Below are 19,248 nucleotides of genomic sequence, written 5' to 3' on the forward strand. Positions count from 1 at the left end.
ATGTGTGTTAAAGGGATTTCTTTGTTTTGTAGCAATGCCTTTATTTAAATTTCCAATGATATACAAGACCTGGAGAGTATCAGATTGGTAAACGCATGGCTAGTTGTTAAATATCAGTAGCTCTGCAAGTAAATCTTATGCAAGCCATTCCAGGGTAAGCTGCTGTGAAATGTTTCTAAGCAAGTGTATGTTTTGGAATAACTGAAGATACAGCCTGAGGAAAACTTAAGCAGCAGGGGAATCAAGAGCTCTTCCAGCATGGTGGTACTGGATGCTGGCTACCAACACAGGTGACATTCTAGTATTAGCTGGTGTACAAAACCCACCTTGCATATGTTTCCTAAGGAAAACAGCCAGCCACTGATAAAGCCCACAGAGCCTCCTGGCAATTCTCTGCCTTCCTGGCGAATGCATCAAATCTTCCACTGCAGTCTCACTTCTGTTTTGGGAGTTTCCCTGGAAACAACATCAGTGTTGCTCTGAATAGATGCAAGTGTCTTGTTTGCAGAAGTCCAGGATGCCTGAAAACCAAAATGGAATGTATCTAAGTTATGCCACTGGGCAGGTCTTGGTCTTGGTCTTGGTCTTGGTCTTGGTCTCTCTCTCTCTCCGTGCCTGTGCACCTGCTGCGATTTTCTGAGAGTGCCAAACAAGCTCAGAATCTCAAAATTGCTTTTTGTAAAACATGTTTTCAGCCCTTAACAGCTGCAAGAATAAGTTTGGACAGCTGCTGAAATCCTTTTAGCAAACCCAGACAATGGTCTGAAATCAATCAATATATCTTTGGGTTGAAGCAAGGGGCTCTGTGCCCTTTATGGTCCCTACCCTAACCCATTATATGCCTGTTGTCTTTGTCCATGGAGTTTTCTTGGCAGGGATACTGGAGTGGGTTGCCAGTTCCTGCTCCAGGTGGATCACATTTAGTCAAAACTCCACTATGACCGGTCCATCTTGGGTGGCCCTGCATGGCACAGCTCATAGCTTCTCTGAGTTATTCAAGCCCCTTCGCCATGACAACCCTAACCCAACCCATTACCCCATTACAATAACCAAGCAAAATACAATTTGCAGGGGTGTTATGTGGGGTTGTTGTGCTTTAAATTTTAATATACTGTAATCCCCCCCAAAAAAACCTCATGAAGGGTGGATAAGGAATTCAATTAATGATGATAATAACTAACATCACAAATTGCCTAGCATCAACTGATTTGAGCATAATTTGCACTATCTTGCTGACACAACGTGCATAGCACATTCAGACTACTCAAATAACTTTGCAGGCATGGATTCTATTATGTTTCATTGATTTTACATGGTTCAACTTAATGTCTGTCAGTCATCCAATAATCAGAGTTCTCCAACAAATATAGCAAATCATGTATTCTATTACTAGATCCTGTAGAAGCTCTCCAGCAAGGGATCAGTATTCTTGCCCTCATAAGCATGTCAAGTACAATGCAGTAGAGGGCAAGTGGGGTGACCAACTTAGACCCTGCCATATATCTCCTTCCAGGTAAGCCCAACTTACCTGCAGGTGTGCAGTTGAAAACAGACTCTGCAAGCTGGAAGAAGGGCTCCCCAAGGATGGTCTCATAGTCCAGGTGGCTTGTAGGAATGAGATGCCGAGTGGCATCTTTAAAGAGCAGGTCACTTTCACCGTATGCCTTTGATTGAAAGAGCTGAAAGGTCAAGCCTATGCTTTGTTCCTAAAAAAGAAAAAGGTGAAACTGTAGAAACGTGAGTACAAGCAAAGCCAATATCTTCAATATCTTTTCTGACTGGTTATGGACTGTATAGATTGCTTCACCCATTTCCCTTTCTGTAGTCTGTCTTCTAGGAATCATCTCTATCATTTTGACTCCTTGTTTTCCAAAAGCATGGCCTTTATTTTCCTCAAGGGGCAGCAATTGTAATTGGATGTCCAGCAGTGGCGGGTGGGCATGCAATTACCCACCCCCACCCCCCAGTCCATGTTCCCAATTAAAATCGCACCATCAAAGGAGGCCATAGAATGTTATTTGGATGCAGAGTTGCTTTTCCACTTGCAGTTTAAAGCCAAACAGCAGTAACTGGGTGTTACTTAAACCATCCACAGCTGGAAGCTCTCACAAATAATATTTAAGCTCTTATCATTCAGTCCAACACGTTCAAACTGACCTGTGACTTCACCAGGAAGTCATAGACCTTTGCTACAGTTACGGGGCGTGTCACAACTATATTGGGAGGGACAAGGCCCAGGTTGCAGACTTTCCACTCTGTCACATTTGCGCGGCTGCCGTCAAGGCACAGGAGTTCAAGGTCACTTGGAGAACATCCTTTTGCCCAGCCTGAGCTATCCAGGTCTGCAAAGGAGTAAAAACAAAGCAGTTCTTCATGAGATCCATTTCCTTTGTAAATAAGATCCAGATATCTGTCAATGAACTATTGATCATTTTTAAGATCTCTTATGCTTTCTTAAGAATTAATGGAACGTAAAAATAAAGTACAATTGTTTTTAATGCAGGTGTTAAGTTCCAAGAGTTCTGATACTCTCAGAAACAAAAGTACAGTAGTACTAGTTCTCCCTTACGACGTTTGATTAGTTAGGCTATTTAACTGGTGATAACATCTGGAGGGAAGTTAAGTTGAAAATTCACTTTGGCACCTTACTGGAATCGTAAAAGATTGAAAGAATCATCTTACACTGAATATTCTGGAGCAGGTTAGGGTGTTCTAAAAAAGCCACATCACCAAAACTTCTTCCAGTGGGATCACCAAAGAGGCATCTAGAAGAAGGAAGAGTGGTCCAAGTCCAGCAAAAGTTAGTCACGTGAATGGCTTAAAACACACACACACCCATTGTGTTGCAAGCTGCATTTACACAGTGTTGTTTACATGGGTGCGCCCCTTATGAGTGAGGGGATGGTGGAGAATTTTGACTCAATTTGCATTTTGATACATCTGCCTGATTTTCACTTCCAAAAATTATACATGAACCAAAATGTAGCTATTCTTAGAAATTTGCACTTCTCCAAATAAAAAGTGTGTCCATAAGTGTATATATTAATGAACATAACCTATACAAATGCATTATATTATGTAATACTGCTTGCAAAATGTATGTATTAGGCAAACCTGCAACATACAAATATGTGTCTATTAGGTGAAAATAGCACTAAAATACTGATTGATTTTCATGAGGACTTTAAAAAAATACATCGCAGACTGGTGGGGAAAGTGACAAACTGAATTTAAGATTGAGGAAAAATTAGAAACTGAGAGAAGACAAAATTTACAGATTTCTCCATTCCTCTTCCAAGTATGACTTAGTAGTCTGATAAAACCCACTATTTAACTTGGCATTTAATGATTGCCACCAAGGAATTTAGAGTTTGGCAGCAGTCACTGGTTTTTTTTAATATATTTTTTATTAAATATTTTCTTTGGTTACAAAATCCTTTGTCTCTTTTTTCAGGTAGCAGAGTCTTTTCTACAAATCAGTTACATTAACCTAATAATGTATACAGCAGTCATTTTTAAGCAATATCCTTCGACTCACCTGAGGGCACCCAGGTTTCCATAGTAGAGTTCGTTGTGATTGGCTGCACACCTGGATGACCCCCTTCCTCCCTCTGCCTCCTTTTGCCCAATGCAGACTTTGCAAAGGTTCCCACCACCTCCTGGCATGCAACCCTTCCAGAAGTAATCCTCGTAAGCTTTCAGTGGGGAGAGAAGGGCCAGTAGTTAAACTCACAGTGCAACAGTGGTTAAAAGCAACAGAGGAAAGTATTCCCTGATGACCGAAGAAAACTAGGGAACAGGATAGCCAATTTTACTCAGCTTGTTGTTGCTTGTGCAGAAAACATTCAAAAGCAAAACTAAATGGTTGGTTGTTTATACTTACTGTATTTCTCTTTCTCTCAGCAGCCACATATCATTTGCTTTTCTAAATGCTTGTGTGATGCTTCCCCTGCTTTTTCGGTGCATATGAGTGTTGTAACAACATGAGTTTTGCTAACTTGAACATTTTGGCTGAACTGATTATCTATATCAGAACTTAGAAATCAAGGTATTGTTCTGCAAACCACCCATAAAAAAGTTTGTGTCTGTTTCAGTGGTAAAAAACATGAAGCGGCCAATTAGAGAGTCCTCTTTGTATACCTTATCTGTGCAATGCTGTTTGTACACATGCATAACCTGACACACACGTCACAATTTAATTTACACATTAAAATACTATTTTTCTGGGGACAGTAAGCTTATCTCAAAATACATTTGTGCATCGCAAGCTGGATAAATTTGTACTACAAGCCCAGTATTTTCATACTTCAGCAGCATCAATTCCCACCAGCATTCAGGCCCCAGATAGAGAGAGGCAGAAATGTGCAGCTTATTTTAATTTCCATGGCCACAGCAGCACAGGGATGGGGGAACCTATGGACTTTCAGATGCTGCTGGATCACACCTCCCATCATCTCTGACAGTTGGCCATGTGGCTGATGGAAATCTAACAGAATCCTCAGGACCATGTTTTTCTTCAGCCCACACTGTAGCGGGTTGTGAACTCATTTGAAATATTCAGTAAAGTAGGGCCCATTTCCTGGTGCACATGTTTAAACCAGATGTAGCTAATGTGTTGCTTTCCAGAAGATGTTGGACTACAAATCCCATCATCATTGACCATGCTGCCTGCTGGGACTGATGCTGTTGTAATCCAACAGCATCTGGAAGGGACCATGTTGGCTAGCCCTGTTTAAAACAAGTAGGAGGCTTAAATGGAACATAGAAAGGGAAGAGGCCTAGGCTTCTATCCTGATTCAATAAAGCAGGCATCCCCAAACTTCGGCCCTCCAGATTTTTGGACTACAATTCCCATCATCCCTGACCACTGGTCCTGTTAGCTAGGGATCATGGGAGTTGTAGGCCAAAACATCTGGAGGGCCGCAGTTTGGGGATGCCTGCAATAAAGATCTAGGACAGGCTTCCTCAACCTCGGCCCTCCAGATGTTTTTGGCCTACAACTCCCATGATCCCTATCTAGCAGGACCAGTGGTCAGGGATGATGGGAATTGTAGTCTCAAAACATCTGGAGGGCCAAGGTTGAGGAAGCCTGATCTAGGAACACCACCCCCTGACACGCCCACTCCCACCTTTCCTCTTGAATCAAGTTGTCCCCATTTGTTTTATAGATTCTGCTGTAATTCTCACCAGAGCTGAGGTTGCAGTTGGCAGTGCCATTCTCCTGAGCCCCCACCGTGTACTGGGCAAGGAGGAGCCACCCTCCTGGGCTGTACACATGGCTGTGGCAGGAGCGCCTCCTCCCCAGATTGTAGATGCTCACATGCTTGGCATTCTTCTTGACAAGGGCCACTGCATAAATTGGAGGAAGAGCTGTGTGGCAATGAGGAGGCATTAGAACATGGCAGCAGGAGTGGATCTACTATGAAACAAAGGAAGCTTAAGCTCCGGGGGCCCTAATCCTGGAGGGGCCCCAGAAGCGACTTTAAAAAGGGAGGGGTCTAGTAGATGCAATTTGTGCCACCCAAAGATGGTGGACTCTCCTACGTTGGAGGTTTTTAAGCAGAGTTTGGATGGCCATCCGTCATGTAAGATCTAGTTTGGATTCCTGCATTGCAGAGGGTTGCATTAGATGACCCTCGGGATCCCATCCAACTTTACAATTCTATTATTACAGGCCCTTCTGTTTACCTGTAAGGTGGGCCAGCTTCTCAGTTTCCTCTTCTCCCTGAGCTGAAGTGCATTCTTCTCCTGTACAAAAAAAAGGTATAAAGAAGTGACGTCTGAAGAGAAGACTCATGCCTTACACCACTTGGTAGGTGCTCAATACTAAACATGGATTGATCTGATTCAGTCTTCTCCAACCTGACCTGCTCCACACCCACACCCATGTTTTGGACTACAGCTCACATCAGCCCCAGCCAACAGTGTCAATGGCCGGGGATGATGGGAGTTGTAGTCCAAAAATCTAAAGATTGTCAGTTTGGGAATTACATCAATTCATTTCTCCTTTAGGAAAGTGCCTTTCATATCAGACACAGGAGCTATTAGTTTCTTTCTCTGAGGGAGAATTCCTCTGGAAATCCCAGGATGCTCTAGCTGAGATACCCATGTCGGGAATGCCATGTGAACACTCTGGCCCCAGAAGTAAACCTTCAGGCCACCTCGCAATATCCATCTGCTCCATTACAAATTCACTGTGGCACTGAGGAACTTGCACCAATAAGACAGGGGCACAGAAAAAGACCACAGGTGCTTTCTTCGTACTTGCTTGTTCATTACTCGATGATTGCAGCATCAGCTGTTGCCTTGTAAATGATCAATCACAGAGTGAACACCACTGTGAGCACTGCAATATCACCTGTCAGTGTAAGAAAACAGCAGCACAATACTGTCTGTACTATTCAACTACTAGTCATCAAGTGCCAAGTCACAGAGTGATGCACTTCAATGCACGAGTCAGCAAAGTGCTCTTTTAATTCTTCTGGGTTGCAAGCTTTGCTGAAATGAAAACGAAAGCCACTGGAGTGAGAACTCTGAATTGGATGGCAGTAAAGGCTATAAAGGTGATTCATTCATTTGAGTGATTTAAAGTTAGTAAGTGTCATACCAGGATGTTTTAAGGATTTATTTTAAATTTCATTTTATCTTAATACTAAGTATATCTGCTTGTGTTTGTGGCAACAAGACATTTTATGTGTATTGTTTGCAATGACCCTATGGCTATGAGCAAGAAATATTTATCATACCATAACAGATGCGCGCGCACACACAGATCACATCACCTCTGCCATGCACCAGATTAGGCATTTTACACACCACTCACATTTGGGGTTACCTGCAGCAGCTTGCAGAATATTTCCCCTGCATGCTTAGAGGTATTTTTTATGTTTTACTTTTATTGCCACTCTAGTGAAAAACCAATTAAAACGTGTTAGTTTGTGGGTTTTTTAAAAAAAGAGGCAGCTCACCATAACATTCTGCAGCCACAGGAACAAGAGCGCATCTCCCTGCAAAGTAGGCATGTGTGGCGTCCAGTGTAACGGCATCTGCCTCATTGTTCTGCCCCGTGAAAAAGTGCACAGTTGACAGTCTGGCATTTGCATGTTAAAGAAAGCCACCCCCTTCCCTGCAAGCCATGGCGTTCTTGCCAGAATCGAGGCCTTTCCCCAGCCATCAGCTGTCTGGGCTGGGAAACAGGTGGAACTGGAGATAATATTAGTTTTATTATTTATACCCCGCCCATATGGCTGTGTTGCTGTCCCAGTCACTCTGGGCCTTACTGAGATGGGGTGATTTATTTGTATCTTTTGCTTATGTAAAAAGAAAATGCTGCTGGTTTTGCTTCCCAGACTGTATGCAACTCACCTTGATCAGCTCAATGCAGTTGGCCATAGAGTTTGCTTGGATACAGACCAGTGGGTGTGACCTGACATTCAGAGCCCACTCCTCACATTTGCGGAGTTCAGCATTGCTGATACAACACCAGCGGACCAGGCTGTTGGCCAGGGAGCTCCCTGAGGCAGCAGGAGAAGGTATTGTCATAGGAAGGAGGACAAATTGCATCACCTAGTAACCAAGCTGCTAGTACTCCAAAGATCTGAGGCGTTGGCTCACAGACAGATATTTGCGTAAAATCTGCAGATGCTAATTTATATTATAGAAGCAACTTTAGAATTTAAATGTCACAGAAGGTGAGCCAGGTTGTTTCCCATCTAGATCACCCCAGATATATACTTTGGTTAATTTGCACCGCAGATCAGTTCAGTTTCCCTTCCATTTTATTATTATTATTATTATTATTATTATTATTATTATTATTATTATTATTGGTTTTCTTGGTTTACAAAGATATGCGCAATGTATCTCAGTTTCATTTGTTGAGACACTGGGAAGAAAGGGGGAAGAGAGGTAGATGGGGAAGGCTGGGTGGGTATGTTTCTATTTTGCTTAATATGTGTGCAGTTTCCCTTCCATTACCAAAATTTGTAGGCAGTGTGCCCCTGAATAATGCCCAGTGGTTGGGAACTGCAAGTGGAGGAGCACTGCTGTTGCACTTAGGTTTGGCTTTTGGGCTTCCCTTTGGGGCAGCTGATTGGCCACTGCAAGGACAGGATGCTGGGCTATCTGTGCCTCAACTGGCCTGATCCAGCAGGGCTATCCTTCTGTTCTTATTCATTGCTCTCTAAGTCAACATCCAGCTCAGTTCTGCCTCTCAATTCAATTAAGTATCCAGAAACACCTGAGACTCCTAGAAAATGATCTGGGGCCTATACCTCAAAGGCTCTTAGTGCTAGTTACAGGTAGGTAGACGTGTTGGTCTGCCATAGTTGAAACAAAATTAAAAAATTCCTTCCAGTAGCACCTTAGAGACCAACTAAGTTTGTCGCTGGTATGAGTTTTCATGTGCATGCACACTTCTTCAGATACACCTAGTGCTACATAGGATCTTTCGGGACTCCCCATGACTTCATGAGGGAGGGAGGCACTTTCTCACCTTCATGGCCCAAGCCCTGCAGCAGAGCAACATAATCCAGGCCAAGAACATGGCTGATTTCAGCCTCCTCATCAACAAGCTGGAAGCGGTGTGTCGCATCGTGGAAGAGCAGGTTATTTCCTCTGAATGGCGCAGAGGCAAAAAGCTCGAATCTGGCCTTCTCTCTTCCCTTCCTTCCAAATAGATGCTAAGGACAAGAGCAGAGGTGTCTATACGATGAAATAAGTCACTGGGGTAGCCAACATGGCAACCTCCAGGTATGGTTGGACTGCAATGCCCATCATTCCGGATGACTGGCTATGCTGGCTGCAGCAGATGAGAGGTAGAAAGCAACAACATCTGGAGGCAGCATTGGCACATATGATGGGGCAAAGCTATCTTCCCAACACCAGCATCACTGTCGCCTCTCTGGATGGGATGGGATGGGATTTCGGCAAGGTCACAGCAAAGTCAGGGCCATGCAGCTGCACCAGTGGGACTGCTGCTGCTGCCAATCCAGTGCTGCTCCTGGTGCACCCATATAGAGACCCACACCCTCCTTATCATGGCAGCACCATCCTGGTAAGTAGCAGTGACACCAGTATTGGTTTTTTTAAAAAAATATCTGCCATGACTCACCCAGAACCATAGTACTTTGCTATTTTCTTCCAAATGCTGATATAACTTCAGCATCTCTTTTCTAGTTATTATTTAGCTGATAACATAGTGAGCCAGCAGCAGACTATTTGCACCCAAAAAAGGAGAGACCACATATCCCCAAGGGAAAGAGAGTGTGGACCATAGCTGCCAAGTTTTCCCTTTTCTCGCAAGGAAGCCTATTCAGCATAAGGGAATTTCCCTTTAAAAAAGGGATAACTTGGCAGCTATGGTGTGGACATGATTGCAACACCCTATGAAACTGGCTGGGCACCTTCCATAAGCCATGTAATTGGTGAGAGCTTTCACCAGCCTTGCACCCTCCAGATGTTTTGCACTACAAATCCCATCAGCCCCAGCCAGCATGGCACACTGTTTTTAGGAGCACAAAAACTAGAGCATCCAGTTTCAACACTCAAAACAGCCAGATTTTGTTATCTGCCAAACACGTGTTTTTTTAATGGAGTAGTCCTTTTGGCTCTCTCAGTAGTTCTTTGTGTCAACAAGGCCTCGGGCATGAGCCCTGCTGTACCCCTCCTTGTGTTGGCTAAGAAATACCTGAATGACATTGAGAAACTTCTTGGCGATCTTCTTGAAGTTGTGGCGTGTGACAATGGCCCGTCCTGGCCCTCGGCCCAGATTGCAGGCAGAGTAAGCAGTCATGGGAGCTGTGGACCCATCAGGACACAACAACTCATATTCTTCTTGTTCTGACTCTGAACAAGGGGAGGGAAAAAAACGAATGGCATTGAGAGAAGCTGGAGTGAGAGAATTTAACATTGGGCTGCTGTACGTCTTCAGGGTAAATGTTAAGATGAGAGTTCCTGAGCAAGAAGTTTACCTGTGGCATTCATGATGGCCAGGTGATCCAGGAAAGCAACATCTGCCACCCCATTCTTCAAGCACCTGTATACAGATTGAAGTAGCATTAGCACAGGAGGCCACACACCTGCTCCAGCCCCACCCGCCTGCACTTCAAGCACAAGTGCAAGGCCACCTGAAGGCCCCATCTGAACCAGAGAAGGGTTCGCCACCACTGGTCTCACAGAAGTGGTTCTTGTCCTGGATGTAGGATTTCTGTCCTTGGCAAAGGGAGCAGAGCTGCGGAGAGGCGACTCCGATGCCGGGGATGCAGCTGGCATTGAAATAATCACTGACAACTGGATAAATTAGAAGGGGAGACATTCTCATGGAAATGCACTGCTAAAATAAAACAGATTCCTGACTCAACTTCTGGATGATCAGAATGTAAGAAGAGTCCATCTTGGTCAGACCTAAGAGGTCCCATCTAATCCAACATTCTGTTCTCAAATAGCCAACCAGGTTATCACAAGCAGAACCTGGGTGCAACAGCAGTGCTCTCTCACCACTTGTGATTCCCAGCAAATTCAAAGGCATACTGTCTGCAGCAACAGAGGCAGAACATAGCCCTATCCTCAGGTAAGCACGCACAGAAATGTACCCACTATGTTGTATTCCTAAGCATGGCTACTTAGAAGTAGGCCCCACTGAGTTCATTGGGACTGCAGCCTGAGGTTGCAAATCTATAACTACTTACCTTTGAAGACATTCCATTGAACTCAATGGGGCAAACTTTTGAGCAGGCATAATTTACATAATTTACATGCTAATGCTGTAACCAAACATTTTCAAGAATCAGATCCCAGTCTTCATCTATTTTTTAAATTAGAATTAGGCGGTTAATGTCTTGTTGGCAAGGTGATAGTTCATCACCTGGCCTGCAAGTTAAGAATGTAGGTGCTTGTTTCGCTTAGGCTACTTTGGGGTCTGGTCTCTTTCTGCAGCAGTGAATGAAAAAGAAATTAATAATATGTTTGCAGCTAACAATGAATGGTAGCTTCTGTTAAATTGTTAATTTTTAATTAATTGTAAATTATATTGCACATTCTTTTCCTATATTGAAGTTTTGGGAAAATGTGGGTTTATTGAAATTTAACTGGTAAAAGACAAGATAATTAGCCAACTAAATTTATTGAATTGGTTGACAGTCTTAATCCTTTTGAAATTAAAGATGCCTCATAATGATCTGGATGTTATCAAAAAACAAAAACAGGAAGGGAGCACTTTGCCAGGCAATGCAATGACAACAGGCACTTCCTTTGGGTGTTGCAAAATTGGTTTGCAGCTCTCCCTGGAATAAATCTCTGGCCAAACAGGATCTGAGAACCTGTCTCAGGATCTCATCACATGTTTGTTTTGTGGGCACAGAAATGAGAATACATTGTGAGGACACTTTGTGCATGCCTCTGTCATGATCAATGGTCAGGTGCGGTTTGCTTATCTTTGACATGTAACATCCTGGGTATCCTCCAGCCTTAAAACAGTTAAGCAGTTTGGTGCTCTTTTGGTTTCAGTAACATGCTCTGACATTTTTCCTGCTCAAACCATGTGGCTGAAGTGGTCCCAATATAAGTAAAAGGACTTGGGACCTATGGTGGGTGCATTGCACATTGTGCTTCCCCTCAAATTCCAATCGGTTTTAGGCCTTTGATACAGAGCTAAGCATCTGATCTTTCATTGTGCACTCACTGTGGCTGAGGGGCTGGTCTTCATCCCATACGAGCTCATTCCTAACCAGAAGGAAGCCCAAAGGGATGTTCCAACCAGAGGTCCACCTGGCTCCATTGTGGCAACTGCGGCTCCCTTTTAAGCTTTGGATATCCAGCATTCCTCGTCTGGCCACAGCTACAGCAAACACACAGTTACCTAGTGATAAAAAAGTACAGGAACCATGTTAATGAATACTGAGAGATCTCTGTGTGAACAGAACAGCCTTCCTCAACCGCATACCCTCCAGTTGTTTTGGATCACAACTTTCATCACAGAGACATGCTGACTGGAGCTGATGGGAGTTGTAGTCCACAACATCAGAAGGGCACCAGGTTGGAAATGGCTATACTACACTAAGTCTTCCCATGTGTTCTCAGGATTTCCTAGGGAGAAGGAATGATGGTTGAGCTCATAGGAGCCAACTCCTAGGGGCTGACGGGGCTTTGCTCCACCCAAAAAATATTTGAGGGGGCTGTCCATCCCCCCAAACTGATGGGCATTGCCATTCAAATGGCTGTGTTCACTACATCATGTGATCGATTATGCAGGGTGGGGCTTACCTTATCCCACTCCCCATATTTTATTCAAGTTGGCACCCTGGTTGAGCCAGTTAAGTCTGTGATATGCTCTAAGTTTCACACAGATCAAAGCAATGTCTCTGTATGGAAAAAGCAGGGCCAGTTCTGTTAAAGAAATGTTTACGGTACTTCCAGGTGGCGGTTTAATTTACAGTTGGGCTATTGCCACCAGTTTTGTTTTGAAATTTGTTGATTTTCTGCTGGAAATATTAGATTCTAGATTAAGTTGGGTGTGGGCTGGGGTGTGGACAGACATTTTGATGCCAATGATGTCATGTGGACCCTGAGGAGCATCTATCCCATAGTAAAACCCCAGAGCCAAGGGAGCAGGCCTTCCTCCAGAGCACACTTCTTGGAACACTTCCATGACCCTTGACCAGTGCCGGCTTTATGTATAAGCTAAACAAGCTATAGCTTAGGGTCCCACTCTCTTGGGGGCCCCAAAAAAATTTAAAAGAAGAAAACCTGGATGTACATTTCCAAAATATAAGATAAAAAACAAAATAAAACCTACATACAGCAACAGTGTTTTGTGTTGTGTAGGCTCCTATGATGTAAGAAATGGGACCCGCCTGCTAGTTTGCTCCCTAAAATATCACTGGTTTGCTCATTTCTAACAGCAACAATTTGTTGTTGACAAAGGACATTTAAAGGGCCCCATTACCTTCAGTAGCTTAGGGCCTCATTAAACCTAAATCTGACCCTGCCCTTGACCTCCATTGCCAACCCAGTAGGCACACCAGGGATTGTGCTGGAATCAAGGCTTGGCATGGCAGGCTCTTTACATTTATGTAGGCTCTGGTCAATTTGCTGGGTGCTGACACCAGCTCTGGGGGTATGGTCACTGACTGACCTTCCATATAGATCTCCTTTGCCACCACAGTCAAGCCATAAAGCTTCACAGCCGAATATACATCTCCAGCATCCAAGGAGACAGCATCAGCTTTGTTCACCTAATTAAGAATGAAAATAGTATTTAAAACAAGTTTCTGAATATCTTCAGTACAAGTTATTCTAGTCAGGCAGACTTTCCCAACACTTCCTGGGACTATTGGCTAATATCTTGCCTCCAGTCATGGCAGAATTTCATCTGGTTAGGATTTAATAAGTATGTATGTAGCAATAAATGGGCTGTAATATCTCACATATTAAGCATGAAAACAGGTCATAATAATTGCAGTAATTTCCCTGGGACAACACCACTTCCACCCTGAACAGATGCTGTGCTCAGCTAGCTCCACAACTAATGTGCCACTCTTCATTCTCACTAGTGGTGCCCAGTGCCCGGTGCATGCGCCCTCCTCACGCCGCCCTCCCCAAGCCACTTGGCGAAGCTGGGATCTGATCAGATTGGCACAGGGCTGGCTCGCAGGGATGACGACAGCGTGAGCAGTGCACTGTGCCTGCCAGAAAAATGCACCCGGGGCAATCACCCCCGCAGCCCGCTCCCCACATAACCTTGATTCCCACCATCAACAACCTGGTGCCCTCAGGATGCTTTGGAATGCAACTCCAATAAGCCTCAAGAGCATACAGCCATGATGGCTGGGCCTCATGGGCTTTGTAGTCCAAAATGCCCAAAAGACATCAGAACCATCTAGCCCACCATGCTGTTGTCACAGTGGCTGATCAGATGTCCTAAAGGGAAGCTGACAATAAGGGCGTGAGCGTAACAGCACTCTCCCCTCCTGTGGTTTCCAGATATTCAAAAGCATTGATACCTGCTCCGACTGTGGAGGTAGAAGAAATGAATGAGATCCATGATTTGGATAACCTCTGGAATTTCTGGGTACTCACTCTGATCTTGTCAATGCAGTCGTAAGTGTTGTGAGCTCTGATGCAGGAAACCCTGGCAAAGGCATTGACCGTGGCAGGAGGCAGCACTGCCAGAAGCACTTTAGATAGCTCTGAGCACTTCCTCTGCTCCAGGTCAGAAAGGGTACACCATCGGAACTTCTTCCCTGCAAGAACAGAAAGAGCAGGCAATGTTATGAATAGGCTAGATAGAAACTGAGAAGCTTGAAGGTAAGCAATGAAGAAAGCTGAGGAGCAGACGCGGCTGATCCCTATTTGAAACAAAAACAAAACATGCTATGCAGTCTGCACATCATTGATGAATGGCAGAGCCATCAGGACAGGCTTTGGGGGAAGAAGTCAAGGCCCCACTCGACAGAATGAGCAGGAGTCCCCACCTCAAGGTTGGGGACTGGGAAGGATAAACGCTCAATGCCTGAGCCAAGGTCTCCCTACATCTGAATCTTAATAAAGTTGTGGCCAATTTTAATCCCATAGCAAGTTGTCTTGAGTCATTATTCCGCTCAGGGGTTGCCTGGGGTTTGGGGCACTCCACCTGTCCGTGCAAAACAAGGATGGGGAACCTGTCTCCCTCCAGATGTTGTTGGACTCCAACCCCCACCAACCCCTCTCTTTCTAACTTTGTTCCCAACAACACGGCTTCCCCGCTGCAACGCTACCAAACAAATAATAAATAAAAAGAGGAGCACTGGTGCTGGTGGTTGGCACAGCATTCCAATAACAATAAGACATTTTAAAAATTAAATTAAAAATAAAGCAGAAGACTAGTGTAATGGTGGAGGAGCTTGCTGGCGTTTGCCTCTTAAAAGCAAATTAGCATTGTTCAGGGTGGATGCTGCTTTTCATCTCCCTCAGTGCCGCCACTCTTACCTGTAGACCTAAGAGCAAGAGTGGTCAGGAGGATGAACACAGTGACTGCCGCAGCCTTCATGGCCAAAGATGCAAAGCATAAATCCAGTTTGCCTCCACACACTGAAGCCTCTGCCTTGCCTCATACCAGGGATTCCAGAGCTATGACTGAAGCCTTGAAAACAAGGGGTCTTGGCACTGCCTTAAATATTTATTTTCGGGTTGGGGGAGGATTAACACACACACACAAAAAAACGAGAGAGCAGCAGCAGCAGCAGCAGCAGCATCCACTGGATGTAAGGATGATGGGCTGGGCGGGGAAAGGGGCCCCATTCTTAGGCACAGATGGGAAGCGTTAGCAGGGCTTTGTCAAGAGTCGGCCTGGCGAGTCTGCAGATAGAGACAATAGATGAATTATAACATTTTTCAGTCTTCTCACACTGGCAATCTTTCATAGATAGCACTGTGTTGGGCTTTAAAAACCTAATTTCACACTCAACAGAAGCAACTGAATCTTAAATCTCCTTTTGAACTGGCATTCTGATGATTCTCAAGTGTCAGGAATGGATTTTGAAAAGAGAAGAGAGAGAGAGAATGTGATCTACCCACCTGCACACCCTCAGTCCCTCAGTTTTTTTATAAAGGTTCAGAGTCCTTTACCTGCATTCTCCAGATACATACATACATAACTTTATCTGTATGCCACATTTCCACAGTTCAAGACAATTACAATATGAAAAAATACATAACTACAACATAACAAAAGTAGATAAAAACAATAAATAAAACAATAAAAATATACAATGAAACTGAACAATTTACACATAAATCATGAGAAGATCTCAAATAAAAATACAATAAACCAACAGCAGTAACCCCCTCCCAACCAAAAACCAAAACCACGTCCCAGCCCAAGAGTCTGTTTAACAGACTCAGCTTTTGTAGCTGGAGTCAGTCAGGGCCTTGGCTGCCTAAGCCAGTTGCACACAGGGATCCTCACAATACACCCCCCCCTTCCTGGATTGCTGGTGGCTCACCTGAGTTCATAGCAGAGATGAGTTCTGAACTAAGTAATTAATAAATCAAAATTAAGGCAATACCTTTATTATTGTTATTATTGTGATATTTTTACTGTTAGCTTCCCTGAGAGTGTGACAGAAAGACTGCTGGTGTGGTGTAGAACAGTGGTTAGAACTTTTGCCAACCTGGTGCTTTGTAGATGTTTTAGAATACAACTCTCATCAGCCCCAGGGACATCACTGGGCTGCTATTTTTCATAACACTCATTATACAGTATCTGAAGAAGTGTGCATGCACACGAATTATACAGTATCTGAAGAAGTGTGCATGCACACGAAAGCTCATACCAAAATAAAAACTTAGTTGGTCTTTAAGGTGCTACTGAAGGATTTTTTTTTTTACTCATTATACAAAAATTCAGTGATCCAAACATGAGGAATTTGTACCCAAACAAAAATAAACACCGCAGATTCAGATATCCAAACAGCCAGACCTGCATGCATTACTGTAAACAAATAAGCAGCCTTACTTTTTTTGTGTTTTGCTGTTCCACTGCAGCAGATTCACATGGTAGGAGGGAGGGGTGGATGGGGAGAGATCGGACAAACAGGAGAGCATGGGTTTTCCTGGTTTCGCCCATCATTTTGGAGTCAATGGAAAGTGTTGACTTGTTATGCAAACGCTTGCCTGACTTCCTGACTTCCTGAGAATGCATTGTGTTTGTTTGTATAGCGAGACCGAGACCGGTCTGTATTCAGAAGTGAGCCCCACTCCAAAGGCCAATTGATCTTCGAATGATTTATATCTGTGGAGTACAGTACAGTTTACTTACATTGCAATACGCAAACAGCATGCCTAACATCAAAGAAGAACTTGGACAGCAGCCTGGATGGGAGCAACATAACAGCCTAACTGCATGGGAGTTGCTGCGTCATTAAGCTCTAAATGAGGACTTGGATAATAGCCGGATTGGAAGATTGGAGTCAGGAAATGTTGTGCTGGCAAACAGAGAGTTGGAAAAATACATATTTACACTAAAGCTGTACTCGATGGACATAAGGATATATGACTTTGGACATGATTGAGAATCGCACAGCCAGGGACGGAAAACTTTTGAGTGTCAAAATCGGAATGTGGAAAATAGGAGAACAAGGAGTCAGGGATGAGATATGGAAGATTCTTCAAGAGGTCCAGACTCTGGGAAGCTTGGAAAAAATTAATTATTAATAATTGGGATTACAATTTGGTCTTTTTTGTTTGTTTGTTGTTTTTAATTGGATTGGATTATGATTATATGTTGATTGGCTGTTTTTTATTGGAAAATTAATAAAAATGATTTTTAAAAAACCTTAATTTGTTCTGGAGGTCCGTTCTTAACCTGAAACTGTTCTTAACCTGAGGTACCACTTTAGCTAATGGGGCCTCCCGCTGCCGCTACGCCGTCGCCACACAATTTCTTTTCTTATCCTGAAGCAAAGTTCTTAACCCGAGGTACTACTTCTGGGTTAGTGGAGTCTGTAACCTGAAGCGTCTGTAACCTGAGGTACCACTGTAAAGCTTTGTTTAATAAAGTTTAATAAACGTAAATAAGGCGAGATGTATAAACTCAACAGAATGATCTCCCTAGTGAGGCCTGCCTGCTGCTGGCATTAACACCTGCCACTTCCACACAAGGCTTTCCCCAAAGAATCCTGAGAAATTGAGTTTACCCTCACAGAACTACAATTACCAGCACACTGAACAAACAAGAGCTCCCAAGATTACTTGGGGGGAAGCCATGTACTTTAAATTGTATGGTGTGGCTTGCAGTACAGTAGTGCAGGCATCCCCAACCTGCGGCCCTCCAGATGTTTCGGCCTACAACTCCCAGGATCCCTAGCTTACAGGACCAGTGGTCAGGGATGATGGGAATTGTAGTCCAAAACATCTGGAGGGCTGAAGGTTGGGGATGCCTGCAGTAGTGAACCCTTTCTGTGCAGTCATGGTGCATCTCACTTCCTAGCCATATGAGGGAACATTATTGTTGCTGTTCTCTGTAGGTGTGTGGGGGCTTTTTTTGTTTTGGTTAAACTAGATGGTTGCTTTTATTTATTTTTATTACGAATTATCCTTCCACACAGTAGCTCCCCTTAACTTATGCAGAATGAAGACGAATAAACCGAAATATAACTTTCCAACAAAGCAAACGCATCACTGTTAACAGCTGCGTGGCTGCCCTCAGGCTCGCTCCAGAAACTTGATAAACTGGCATTTATTTATTGATGGTTCTTTGCAAATGTGTGCGGGTGTCGCCATGGAGACGCTTTGCGGCATTATTATTATTATTATCGTTATGCTTTTTCCTGCGTGTGAGAGGAAACCCAAGGAGCTCCCGGGCTTCCCTCAAGCCCCGCTGAGGCGAGGCGGCCGATGCACGGCGACCTAACGCAGCGCCTCGGAGAACCGGCGGCTCCTCCTCCTCCTCAGGCCCGAGGCCCGCCTCGCTCTCTCGTGCTCTCCAACTGCGCCCGCCCAGTCGCTCCCTCCCTCCCTCCCTCCCTCAGCCCCAGCGGCGCGGCAAACGAGCAGAGAGCAGAGCAGCCGCACGGCGGGGTGACTTTTCCCTCCACCGAACGAGAGAGCAGCAGCAGGGCCAAGATGGCGGCGTCGGCGGCAGGGGCTCTGAGGGTGGCGTGCGCCAGGGCGAGCGGAAGGTACAGCGCGGCAGTCCTAGCGGCGGCGTCGAGGCGTGAGGGAGGCGGGATGGTTTCGGAGGAAGGGGCTGGCCCTCGAGGGTGAGGGAAGTGGGGGGAGACAGGCAGACATGGCGGGGCGTGAGGCGCAGGGGGCGCAGCGCGTGCTCCGCGCCTCGCCGTGCAGCTATCTGGTGGCCCTCAGCCAGGATTCCCGCCTCGGAGGACACCTGAGAGGCGCGCGCGCGCGGGGGGGGGGTTGTCTCCCCAACCCAACCCCTCACCTCAGTCCTACTCAGAGGAGACGTACTGGAGTTAATGGGGGCATCCCATTTCAGCGGGGGCTTCTCCGAGTGGTACTTGCAGTTGCCTTTTTATGTCTGCCTCCAGGGGAATTTGTGTGCACAAGGATGCCAAAGCGGTGTGCAGGCTCTTGTCGCCGTCACATTTATGACCCACCGGATCTCGGGGAGAATTAAAACAGTTTAAAATTTAAAACAAGTTTAAACGTGAAACAAACCACGTTTGTGCCATTAATGACATTCAGGGTTGCGCCCCACTCGGAGTAGTAGGGCCGCGCTGAAATTCATAGGCATGGGCTTTTGAGTAGGAT

The 19,248-nt window shown here is 44.8% G+C and overlaps 2 protein-coding genes and 1 long non-coding RNA gene across 3 annotated transcripts in view; 2 read left to right on the top strand and 1 right to left on the bottom strand.

Moving 5' to 3' along the window:
- Position 1: 1 nt before the first annotated feature.
- LOC118075560 (serotransferrin-2) lies at positions 2 to 15,333 on the bottom strand. The gene is made up of 17 exons (XM_035097602.3): positions 14,965 to 15,333; positions 14,077 to 14,240; positions 13,133 to 13,232; positions 11,681 to 11,857; positions 10,128 to 10,290; positions 9,972 to 10,036; positions 9,689 to 9,846; positions 8,495 to 8,681; positions 7,366 to 7,514; positions 6,969 to 7,059; positions 5,689 to 5,748; positions 5,188 to 5,370; positions 3,539 to 3,695; positions 2,683 to 2,765; positions 2,158 to 2,342; positions 1,529 to 1,706; positions 2 to 521 (listed from the first exon to the last, which is right to left on the bottom strand). The coding sequence occupies exons 1-17, from the start codon at positions 15,023 to 15,025 to the stop codon at positions 469 to 471; spliced, it is 2,214 nt and encodes a 737-aa protein (XP_034953493.3). The 5' UTR covers positions 15,026 to 15,333; the 3' UTR covers positions 2 to 468.
- On the top strand, positions 10,023 to 14,570 carry LOC148683098 (uncharacterized). The gene is made up of 2 exons (XR_015947514.1): positions 10,023 to 10,570; positions 13,551 to 14,570. It is a non-coding gene; the product is annotated as an uncharacterized LOC148683098 (long non-coding RNA).
- A 3,029-nt stretch (positions 15,334 to 18,362) lies between the features above and the next one.
- Positions 18,363 to 19,248, top strand: part of PISD (phosphatidylserine decarboxylase) — a 41,610-nt gene continuing 40,724 nt past the window's right edge. Inside the window, exon 1 of the mRNA XM_035097612.3 lies at positions 18,363 to 18,656. Within this exon, the coding sequence (XP_034953503.3) occupies positions 18,373 to 18,656 (284 nt within the window). The 5' untranslated portion in view covers positions 18,363 to 18,372. The remainder of the gene's footprint in view (positions 18,657 to 19,248) is intronic.

Source organism: Zootoca vivipara, chromosome 16 (assembly GCF_965207765.1).
Source record: "Zootoca vivipara chromosome 16, rZooViv2.hap1.1, whole genome shotgun sequence".
Taxonomy (NCBI): Eukaryota; Metazoa; Chordata; class Lepidosauria; order Squamata; family Lacertidae; genus Zootoca; species Zootoca vivipara.